This window comes from Mastomys coucha, unplaced genomic scaffold (genome assembly GCF_008632895.1).
Source record: "Mastomys coucha isolate ucsf_1 unplaced genomic scaffold, UCSF_Mcou_1 pScaffold8, whole genome shotgun sequence".
NCBI lineage: Eukaryota > Metazoa > Chordata > Mammalia > Rodentia > Muridae > Mastomys > Mastomys coucha.
This window is the reverse complement of record NW_022196914.1, coordinates 60,658,552-60,670,968: the sequence shown is the minus strand read 5'-3', so window position 1 is coordinate 60,670,968 and position 12,417 is coordinate 60,658,552. Positions and strand designations below refer to the sequence as shown.

General features: G+C 37.2%; 1 protein-coding gene across 5 annotated transcripts in view; it reads left to right on the top strand.

The window, feature by feature from the left end:
• The window catches only part of Bdp1 (B double prime 1, subunit of RNA polymerase III transcription initiation factor IIIB), a 90,172-nt gene extending 78,030 nt beyond the window's left edge, over positions 1-12,142 (top strand). For all 5 annotated transcript variants that reach the window (XM_031360709.1, XM_031360706.1, XM_031360708.1 and 2 more), the window contains exons 36-39: positions 2,675-2,711; positions 4,637-4,901; positions 6,299-6,554; positions 9,378-12,142. In XM_031360709.1, the coding sequence (XP_031216569.1) occupies positions 2,675-2,711; positions 4,637-4,901; positions 6,299-6,554; positions 9,378-9,509 (690 nt within the window). In that variant the 3' untranslated portion in view covers positions 9,510-12,142. The remainder of the gene's footprint in view (positions 1-2,674; positions 2,712-4,636; positions 4,902-6,298; positions 6,555-9,377) is intronic.
• The last annotated feature ends 275 nt before the right edge of the window (positions 12,143-12,417 follow it).

The following is a 12,417-nucleotide window of genomic DNA, read 5'->3' as shown; positions in this document are numbered from 1 at the left end:
TCTTAATCCCCCCCCCTCCCGGGGAATAAAACCACATCCTCCAAGCCTGATGTCATTTTGTGTGTGTCTCCATATCACTCTCTAGCCATATTGGCTCTCTTTCAATTCCTTAACTGCTCTGTAAATCTATCATGTCCTGAGGCATTTCATTTGCTCCCCTTTGTGAGAAACATTTCCTTATGAAACATTACAGACTTAGCTCAGTCATTGTTGACACCAAAAGAAAAAAAAAGACAGGAACTTTTTGCATACAATAGTTAAAACAAAGCTTATCAAATAAAATCATAAATAAAACCAGCAGGTTTTCTTTTCTTTTTCTTAAATCTTATTACTTTTATGCATAGTATCTTATTTGCATATATATCTGTGCATGATATGAGTGTCAGATGCCCTTGGGGATCAGATGAGGGCATTAGATCCACTGGACCAGGAGTTACCTATAGTTGTGAACCACCGTGTGAGTGCATATTTTTTTAATTAACACATTGATTTACAATATACATTTTTCATTTGTATGTTATATTTTCTGTGAGTGAGGAGTAGGGTGAATGTGGGTGGTACTGCTTCTGGTACCATCCTCTGATCAGCCTCAGAAATACTAGTCACCTCTTTGAACATAACCCAGACCGCTTGACCCCATGGATCCTCCTGTTTCTATCTGCCCAGCACTAGGATTACAAGCACATGCCACCATACCTGGCAGTTTTAGTGGAGGGCTGGACACTGAATGCAGTTCTTATATTTGAACTCAAGTACTTTGTCCACTGAGTCTTTACCCTGCCCCCACATGTATCCCTTAAAAAACAAAAATAAAAGAGCTGGAGAGATGGTTCGAGAGCACTGACTGCTCTTCCAGAGGTCCTGAGTTCAATTCCCAGCAAAAACATGGTGGCTCACAAGCATCTGTAATGGGATCCAATGCCCTTTTCTATTGTGTCAAAAGAGAGCAACAATGTACTATACTCTTAAAAAAAATAAAGTTATGGTGAGTAATATTAAAGTTATATTACTGCTTATGTCACCGTCCCTTCATAGTGCACAGTATACTAATTAAAACATTTTTTCTATAGCAAAGCAAAATTTATGGATTACAAGTGGTGATAAATACCTATAATCTAAATACCCTAGAACAGCGGTTCTCAACCTATGTATGGCTCTTGACCTCTTTGGGGGTCACATATCAGATATCCTGCATATCAGGTATTTAGATTGTGATTTATAATGATAGCAAATTACAGTTATGAAGTAGCAATAAAATAATTTAATGGTTGGTGTCACCACAACATGAGGAACGTTATTAAAGGGTTCCAACATTAGGAAGGTTGAGAACCACTGCTCTAGTCACTAAACCAGGAGGTTTACGACTTTCAGACAGGCAGACAGACAAACACATCAGAGAACTTTGTCTCACTTCTGATAAGACCATACTATACCCAGAGAGATGGCACATGACTATAATCTCACCCATCAGCAAGGCCGAGTCTAGACAGTCAGCCTGGGCTATCCCAAGTTCCAGGCCAATCTGAGTTCCACAAAACAATGTAATAGTCCAACAGGCGTGGTTCAGTGCTAGAGCTCCTGTCTGGAGCACACCAGGTAGTTCCTCCATTAGTTCCAGCAGTGCACAAGTGAACAGTGACACATAGAAGAGTCTTTCGCTTCTAGCCTGACTTTCTGTTTTCTAACTGGAAGCCCAGTATGAACCAAATAACTTATAAAAGAATAAAGCAAAACAGAAAAAGTTACTGTAGAAAATCTGTATAAAGGCAGACTAAAAAAAAGACTAAATATTTGCATCTCATTAACATACACATGTTTGTGTATGTTATTATTTGTGATTTTATAAGTTTTGTTTTAACCTTAACAATAAAATATTATGTATAAAATGTTCCTGTCTTTTTTTCTTTCTTTTGGGACAAGAAGGATCTGGTTATATAGCCCAGGCTGGACTCACAACTCAAGATTATTCTGCCTCTGTTTTCCAGGATGGGATTATAGATAAATGTTACCACAGCCAGCTTTCTCCTATACTGTTTTAAACTCAAAGTAGCACACTATGTACTCTGTTTGGTTGAGTCTAAGAGTTTGAAATCAGCCTGACAACTTTGCCAAAACTTTAGTTTTTTCTAAAGAATGGATAGTTCTGTAAATACAGTATTTCTCCTATTGAATTATATTAGATTTGGTAAAGTGATGAAGTACATTTTTATCATGTTGGATCATTTTTGCAGTTTTGAAACAGATTACTAATTGACCATGATGTATGTATTAGCTTGTTGATTGGCCCTTTTTAAAGATGTTTGAGTTGAGGGGTCAGGGATGTCCTTCACTGGTAGAGCACGTGCTTAGCCTGTGTGAGACCCTGACTTGGATACTCAGATCCATAAATATAAACAATTTGTTTCATTTGATGTCTTTTGAGGTTTGGTAATTGGTACCAATATTATGCCAGAGAGAAAAGACATTTGGCAGCTTTCACTTTCCGGTGTGCTCTAGCAGTTTAAATAGCAGCAATATATTTTTTCACAGATGTTTGATTTGAGGTATGATTTTGTATCTGACTCTAGAGCTTTCTCAGAAATGCTCGTTCTCTCTGTAGCATGATGAAGGGGATGGGATTGTAATTTACATAATAAGTGGACTTCTAAAACTTTTTGTATATTTTTTGAAACAGGTTATTTCAGAGGAATTAAATGTTTTTGAGAAAACAGGTGAGTGAAATAAATTTAAATAAGACTGTATTTTGCTAAGGACTTTATTTAATTATTAGGACTTTATTTATTGTATTTTAATAAGACTGTATTTTGATTTTTTTTTTAAATTTATTTATTTTAATAAGGCCTATCACCATGGGGAAAACAGATATTCAATAAGCCTTAGATATACTAAATTTTAAGAGAAATAATATCATTGAAAAAGTTCTTATCTATGCTTATATTTAGAATTTTTTTCTTATGTTTTACTTGAGGATTAGAGTAAGGCCTTTGATACATTTTTTTTTTTTAAGATTTATTTATTTATTTATTTCTATGTAAGTACACTGTAGTTGTCTTCAGACACTCCAGAAGACGATGTTAGATCTCTTTATGGATGGTTGTGAGCCACCGTGTGGTTGCTGGGATTTGAACTCAGGACCTTCAGAAGAGCAGTCAGTGCTCTTATTTAACCACTGAGCCATCTCTCCAGCCCCAGCCTTTAATATATTTTAAATTGAGTTTATACAGGATAAAAGATAGCTAACTTAGCTTCATTCTACATGACGGTAACTAGTTTTCTCAACACTATTTGTTGAAGGAAAGAGGCTATCTTCCATGTTTTATAGTACCTTTGTTGAAAATCGAGTGTCTGTAGCTGCATATTTATTTCTATTTTATTCTTCTACATTACATGGCTGTTTTTGTACTAATACATCCTGTTTCTCTTACTACAATTCTGTGTTACCATTTTATTAGTATTTTTGAGAGAGGGATGGTCTGGTTTATTGTTAATGCTTTCCATGGTAGTTTTAATTGATTCACTTTTTTCATTCCCAACATTTTTCTTGTGTTCTATTCCTCTGTCTGTCCCTGCTCTTCACACACCTCCACTCTCGTCCCCAAATCTCAGTTTCCCTGCTGCCTTAACATCTGTGTTGCTTAGTCCTCTCTGGGTCCCAAATTGAGTTCTTTACTTCATCTATTTGGTTGCTGTGTCTTTGACATAGTTGATAGGTTTGCTAGTAGATTTGAGTTCTTGGTCGTGCAATTCCAGTTCAGGAGGAGTCATGCTGACGCGCCTTTTCATGTTCCTTGTGCATCTGTGTTGCAGTTTGTATGTTGGTGGGGCCAGGAATTGTTTTTTAAGACGGTTTTATTGTCTATTCCTGGCTGTTCTTGAACTTATGGTAGTCTTTCTGCCTTTATCTCCCAATTGCTGGGATTCTGGGCATGTATCATCACACCCAGGGTCACAATATGGAGCCCCATCTGGCCTGAACTCCCTGTGTACAACAGGTTGGCTGGCTTGCCTCACAGAGATGCCTTGGTTCCTTGTTTTCACCACTTAGCCTTTCTATTACTGCATGCTTTTCAGCCATCCTCTGATCTCTTTTTGCTTGCTGATGCTCTTGTTCTTTTTCCCTTCGGTGTAAACTCTACTTTGTTTTCTTGACCTTTGTCAATCCTGGAGTCACATGGCAGCTATGTTGATTCATTGTTTTGGCAGCCTCCCTCATCAAGTCCCTTTTCTTGGTCTATCATTCATCCATCCGTCTCTCTGTCTCTCTCTCCCCCCGCATCCCTCTTCTTCTCCTTCCCCCTCTCCCTCCCTCCTTCTCTTCCTCTGTTTGTTTCTTTCTTCCTTCTTGAGATAGGGTCTCACTCTACAGGACTCTCTATGTAGCCCAGGCTGGCCTCAAACTCATAAAGCAGTCTTTTTGTTTAGCCTTTTGGGTGCTAGGATTACAGGCTTATACCACCATTCCCTGCTCCGATCGATAGTTCCTGATAGTCTACTCCACTGATTGTAATATACTGATTTTGCTAAGCTGGGTTTGTTTATAGAACACTGTGGGTTTTTCTTTTAGATACTCCAGTTTATTTGACTCTTTTTTAAATATTTCAATATTTCAAATCTCCTCTGTTTTTTCTCTTTGAAGTGGAGTCTTGCATGGGACAAGGCATTTTCCCTACCTCAGAGAGCACACATGTAACCTCAAAACCTCAAAAGGAACACAGTGAACCAACTTTTCAGAGTGCAGCATCATCTGGGTCTGTTGATGAGATAAAAGATTCATGTGTAGAGAACGTGACTCAGTTGCCTCAGAGTGAGATAGTGTCTGACAAAGAAGAGAAAACTGAACCTGCTTCCAGTTCTGAACAGAAGAACAGCGTGGCATCATCTTCCAAACCCCCTCTGACCAGGTATTATTAGAGATTCTGTACTGACTATCTCTCTGCCCCTAGGTAAGGAGAAACAATATGCAGAGGCTTAACCCAGTGCTAAGTTGTTTTATAGATGCAAGCCTCCATCAGTTATGTAAAGGGAAGACAGTTAGCCCAAGACCTCCAGAAATAGTCCAGGTATACATTCTGTACGACTGGAGCTTAGCTCTACTGAAACTGATTGTGTCAAAGAGCAAATCCTTATACATTTGCACTTCCAATCAGTTTGTGGTCATTATTTTGATGAATACACTTTGTGTTGTATGAAACAAACATGTAGCTGAGATGAGACAACATAGAGTTGGTGTCGTGTGACTCTGGAAGTTGTTCTAGTCAGTTTCCAAATAGTGTGTCATTTTGTCTCCTTATGACTTTTAGTATGGTTTCTCTTTAGGTCCATACCTACTGCTGCCATATCATTTTCATATATACACTAGAAAGAAGTCCTTAGGGTAACTAGTAATTACTGTTGTCAGCTGCATTGGAAACCTTAACCTGGTATGTTGAGGATAACAGACACTAGCTTTCACTGAAGGGAGAAGACATGTACGTCTTTAAAAGACTACTTCAAGCTGAGCATGGTGGAGCTCACCTTTAGTCCCAGCACTAAGCAGGTGGGTCTCTGTGAGTTGGAGGCCATCCTTGAACTGGATACAGAGTGGGTGCCAGGACAGCCCGGGTTACACAGAGAAGCCCTGCGTTGAAAAAACCGAACCAAACCCAAACCCCAACAACACAAAAGGTCAGACAGACCATTAGGCTTCAGGGCTGCGTGAGTTCTGTTGCAGCACAGAAGCTGCTGCACCGTGGTCTCAGTGTGCTTCCTAACACTTACAGTCATGGTGCGTTTGCCTCAAGCCTTACCTGTTTCAAATTCAGAATTCCATTTTGGTAATGCTCTGCAGGTAATTCATGTGCACTTTTAAGCTTCAACAGCCTTGCCTGGGTCACAGATATACATCATAGTGTAGTGTCATTAGTACTACTTTTAGTACACTTTTGCATTAATAGAAATAAAATTATATTAAGAATGTGACTTTTTCTTTGTTGTAGTTTTGTTTTTCTTTCTTTATTTTTGCTGTAGTTTTATTAAGCACAGCCTTCACTATGTACTTCTTCCTGGCTTGGGATTAAGAGAACCACCTGCCTCTGCCTCTGCCTCTGCCTCTGGAATTTAAGGCTGCATCACCATGCCTGACAAAAGAATGTACCTTGCCAAGTGTGGTAACGTGAGCCTGTTACCACAGCACAGTCAGGGAGATCTTCGCTACACATAGAAAGGCCTCCTATCAGAATCAGCAGCAAAAGGGGTGTGTGTCTGTGTCTGTATGTATACCTGTACATTTTTGTCTGAATCCTTGTGTTTTCATTTCTAGACCTGGCAGAAGGCCTTTGGGATTTTTATCATTACTATGTCCAAAAAATAGTTTGGAATCTGATGAAGTGACTCAAACCCATAGTAAGAAGCGCCCAAAGCCTCAAATACCTGTATCACGACGAAATTTGAGAAAACCTAATCTACTTAACGCAAGCCAGAAAAAAAGTCAAGACTCTTCAGATCCAATCCCACCACCAAGTGTTACTGACACTGTGTCTGATAATACTGGAAGTTCTGAAAGTTCAGCAACTCAGGTGTGTGAGAACTGTTGTACTTTACTGTGTATGAGATGCACATCTATCATCTGAACGAGGGAGAAAAAGCAAGTTTATTTTTAGTTGGATGTGAGAGATTAGTACAATTTCTATTTATCACAAAAATGCACCTAATTTAGTATAAGCTATTGAAATAGCCAGAAATGGAACACTAACTTGCAGTTCCTTCAACCCAGCTCTCTGATCCATAGATATAAAATGAAGTGCTACTTGTAGTGATTTGTCTTGGAAAAAAGTCCTGACTCATAAAAATTCAAAGAAGCATAAAACTAGAATTTGCATATTATTTCTATGCATCCTGAATCTGTCCAATGGCAAGTCTAGGATGAAGAAGAAATCTGTGACCTTCTACTTGTTGCCTTATCACTGCTAAAATATTATTATTCTACAGTGCCGGGGATTTAACTTGGGGCTTCATGCCTTCTAGGAAAATGCCTTCCCCGTGAGTTACCTTAGCATCATTGTCAGAATACTCGTAGCTGTTGGCAGTGTGACAGTGGCAATGTAAACATAGCATATGAGTGTCTCAAAATAAACAAGATCCTTTGCATCATTCATCTTTATAATAGTCTATTCGTGAAGTCTGCCATTTCAGAAATTGAATTACACATTTAAGATTGGGACTCCTCCACCGCTAACACAGCATCTGCTTACTAAATATTCATGCAGGTGGCTTTATATGTTGGTAATTTGTTGATTTTTCTGGTAGCTTGTTTTACTTACTTTTACTTTTATTATTTTGACATTTCATTATATAGCTTGAGCTCTCTTATGTGTCATATCAAACAGCAGAGTAATAGTTGTCTTATAAATAGATCATTTTACCTGTTCATCTTTAGACTTAATAGATATTTATAGAATAGTATAGAATACAAACATTTGTTCTATTAGTGGATAGAAGTAGAAGTCAAAGGAAGGATGATTACTTGTTCTTCTGATAGATCTCCTTGCTCTGTCTTCATAGGGATATGGCAGTTACTGTGTATTAATAGCTACACTACCACTGCACCCTTTGCTTCTGACACAGCACACACACTTTTCTTTTAGATAATGATCTTGCTTGTTAACCCCAGCTGGCTTTAGCTGGAACCCAAGAGTTTATAGAAATGTCCTCCCATGCCCATTCATTCTCTAGCCTTTATGAGCACATACTTGTATTGTGTGCAGTTGTACTTATGTATGAGTCATTTATTCTCTTTTTTGGGCATTTGACTTAAGAGAAACTTGCATTTTATTTTCATAGTGATTTGTAGAATATCTTAATATTAAGAAAGGTGAATTTTATAATATAGGTTGCAGTATTTTTCTGCATGCCATGTATATTTTTATTTTGTTTATTTTTGTTTTTGCCATGTAGTTTTTTTAGTTTTGTATAGGTAAATTTGTCAAAAGCATTTTGCCTTCAGATTTTGTAATCATTTCAAAAGATATTCCTTTCCTCAACCTAAGAGATAAAAATATCTTTCTGTGGTTTGTTACAATAGATTTTTATTGTTTTGTTTGTTTTTTGTTTTGTTTATTTGAGGCAGGGTTTCTCTCTGTAACAGCCCTCCAACTCACAGAGATCTACTTGCCCCTGCTTCTGGAGTGCTAGGATTAGGGGGTGCGCCACCACTTCCTGGCCATGTTTTTACATTTAAGCCTTTGCATCATTAGAAATTTTTCTATAAGGTATAGGTCTAACTTTCCAGCACATGGGTATATAAGTCAGTAGTCAATATTTATTGAACACCCCAGCTTTTCTCATTTTTATAAAACTTTTATTTTTTGGAGACAGTCTCTCACTATGTATCATTGACTAGTGTGTAGACCAGGCTGACCTCAGACTCATAGAAATTCACCTGCCTCTGCCTCTGCTGGGATTAAAGATGTGTACCTCATTTTTTAAAATCATATTTTAATTCTCATGCTTCCACCCACATCCCCAGAGAGCCCCCAACGTATCTTCCTCCCAATTCTATGTCATTATTTTATTTTACTTCATAACTCCCCGAGTCCAGTTAATTCTGCCCATCTAAAGAACTGACTTTGGAGACTGGAGAGAGCGTACAGCTTTTGCAGAGGGCCCAGCACCCACAAGATGGCTCACAACTGTTCTAACTATGATGCACATAAAATCATGCAGCATACATACAGTTTATTTAAAAATTTCAATCTCTGTTCACACATCTGTTTCATCGGTATTTGTATGTGTTCATATGTTAGTATTATGCTGTTTTTTAGGTTTTTTTTAAGATTTATAAATATGTTAATCTTTGATTTTTGAGCATCAATTCTTATTCTAGCAATTAAAATGTTTTAGTTGCAGACTTAACAGTGATTTAGTTCTGTATATTTAAATTTGTTTTTCTGAGAATCAGGATGAGGTAATCACAGTGTCATTTACTTAATAATGGGTATTAAAATTTTAGTTTGCTTCTATTTTTTCTCGTGTGTATATGTTTTCACCCGTATGTGGGCACATGTGTGTAGAAGCCTGAGGTTGACTTCTGGGCGTCGTGCCTGCCTAGCATGTATGTGGGTTCTTGGTATCCAAACTGTCAGGCTTCTGCTTAGGCAGCAAGTGTTGTAATCACCGAGCTGTCTCACCAGCTGCTCTCTCCCCTAGATTATGTTACAAAAGCTACCTTATTAGTAAGTATTAAAGCTCTTCCTTGCCTAGGGACTGGTTCACTTTTTTTTTTTTTTCCTTTTTGCTAGGGATTGAGCCCAAGGCCTCATGCCAGCTAGGACAGCAATGTACCAGTCCCTGGTAACAATATATAAACCGTATGTTACATTTCAGCTTTATTATCTTCCTAGGTTTCTTCTGACCAGCCATTGCTAAAGGAAAAGTGTAAAACTGTGCCAAAAGGAGCATCTGAAGAAGAGGTGACCCCGGTCTCAGAGTTCGTCTTCAGCGACATCTTCATTGAAGTGGATGAAACAGAATAAAGCACTCTTCTGGGTTTTCCCTTCTTTTTACTTTTTACCTTACTAGAATAGTTTTGTAATGAGTTTGAAATTTCCAGCGACCCTGACTTTAACAAAGCAGTGTTTAGAAAAGCACCACTGCCTGTTTTTATTTAGGTCAATTTTGAATATTTATTGAGCTTCATTTGAAGCTTTTATAATCAGTGGGAAACATTTCATTCTGATTGACCCTGCAGTTCGGAAATACCAAGCAATGAAGACTGATCTCACTGACAGACATTGCAACTTGTTTACATTCGATGCACTCTGTGCTGAGCACACCTGGACTTGAGAACTATGTGCATACACATCCGTATAAATCATAGTGCTGACATACTGGGAGCTTGATCGTGCTTAACATTAGTGATTTTCTTTTATAAAGGTGGCTGTGTTTTGTTTTGTGTTTTGTTTTGTTTGTTTGCTTTCTCTTTTTTTCTTGAGGGTGATCAGTTGCCTGTAAGTATATGAAAGCAAATTGTGAAACTCCACTTTGGTATGGTAAAGTTAAAACTTTTCTATTATCATTTATTCGACTGGAAAAAAATGTATTTTTCTAATTCATGGTGATATAACATTAGTCCTGATTGAAGATCTAGTATTTAAACTTGCTATTTATAAAGATGGCACATCAAAGATATTATTTATTTTTAAATTTTTTATTTAAAATATATCCCAATATGATTATTTTCACTTATCAAATTTGGGTAAAGAAAGCATTAACAAATAATTTGTCTCCTTTTCCTCTTTACTTTAAAAGCTATTTTAAAATGTCATAATTAAAAATGTTTAGGTAGTGTCGATATTTTGAATACTTTTCTCATACTTTAGTATATTGAATTTGTACTGTGAATATTTTTTGCTTTTCTTATTCTAATCTCAGGATTTTCATTGGAAGAAAAGAATTTAACATAAAGGACAGATTGTCCTATATAACTGAATCTTTTTTACAGACACACACACACACACACACCTTTAAAAAAAAGGTTTTGTGATAGCTATTTTACTTACTAAATTCTGTTCACAGGACATGTGGGCCTTCAGCCACAGAACATGATTCTGATGTTAAAGCAGAAAATAAGACAGAAAGACTTAGCAAAGCCAGTGATGTCCTCATTATGAACTTGGGTGTTTTTAATTTTGAGTTTTATGATTTATGTGTCTGTTTCCCCTAAGAATTTTTCCCCTGGCTCAGATTAAACTCTTCAAAGAGCAAATGTATTCAATTTTACTATAAAACCTCATAGATTGATATAATTGATATATTAGCTGCATAGTTAGAAGTTTTTCCATAAAACATTCTTTTTGAACTGTAGCCCTGGTAGCAGCTGCTCGGTGGATGCTGAGTAGAGGAGTGAAGGTGACAGGACTTCGGCTTAGACCTCGCACATTAGGCTGTAGTTTTCTTTTTCCCATGGGGCTTCAGGTGTTCAAAACTGGCCTTGCACTCTATATAGGTGAGGGTGTTCTTCTACTTGTAATCCTCCACTCTGGGAGTACAGGAGTGTACTATCATACCCACTTTTATGCTGTACTTGATATAGAAGCCACGGCTTCCCCGAGTACTAGACAAACACCCTACCACAAGTTTTCCCAGACCTAGACTACAGTGAATAAGAATCCGAAGGTGCTGGCATCTGCTGTTTGCAGAATGTGCCTAAGATTCAAAAACTGTGTTTGCTGTATTATGAAATGAGCAGTACTTCAGTTGGAAAATATTTTTACATCTAGGTAATTTTCGTTTTTCATATTGATAAAATGGCGACCATTTTTCAAGTTTCTAAGCAAAAGAGGATAGATCTCAATGAGTCTAGAGTGCTGATCCATTGACCTTACTGTGAGCATGTTTCTTGTTCTGTGGCTTAGAGTAAAATATATAGTTTAATGTCTGTTATAAAGGAAGATCTATAAGTTAGATGGAAATCCTCAAAAGTATGCATCTGTTTCATGTGTTTAATGTCACAAAATCATGGAGGTAATTCACATTGCTATTTCAATGCCTTTTTGTTTTAAAAATGTCATGTTCTGTAAAGTTTTTTTTTTTTTTAAAGTGTTACTTGGGTTAGATCACTGAGACTAAACTATTATTTATCCCTGTATAATATTTATTTTTTTAACCTCTGTCTCATTCATCTGTAATAAACTGATTTTATGGAAGATGTAATTTATTGTATAAAGATTACAGGGGCATTTGTTGTATAGAGAATCAAGTCAGTCAATAAACTGTCCTGCTGCCACAGGACAGACCGGTGTTGGAAAGAGAAACACAATCAGTGTGCTTAGCTTTAAGGCAGGAAGATTTGTGATGGTGGAAAGATGTTGCAAGGAATTTGTTGTAGAAATCTTCAAGGAGACGTATGAAAGGGCTTTAACCTTCTCTTGATTGTTTTCCTCTGATCACTTACATCTTAGCAGGTGGCCCAGGCAAGACACAGATGCAAATATTAATACCCAGTGTTTACCACCATATCATTCAAATGCAAGTGACCATGTATAATATCTTGGTTGAAGTTTTTGACAAAGAAGCAATATCTTGTCATTTGTAAATTTTCTTGTTCTAAAGAAAGCAGTTATGTTCTGTAGATAAAAATTATGTAAATAAAAGTTATTTTATACCATTCTTGTTGTTTTGTCCTTTTCAAACAACAAAGACATTAATATTAGTGTTCAGTTAATTGGTTTCTGTTTTCAATTATCATCTATACTTCTTCATAAAAATATAGTATTGCCAGATATGGCGGCTCAAGCCTGTAACCTCAGAATCTACATGCAGAGGCAGGAGTGTGAATTGAGGCTAATGAACTCCTGTCTCCGAAAAAAGAAAAGAGAGAGGGGAAGGTGAGAAAGAGAAAGAGAGAGAGAGAGAGAGAGAGAGAGAGAGAGAGAGAGAGAG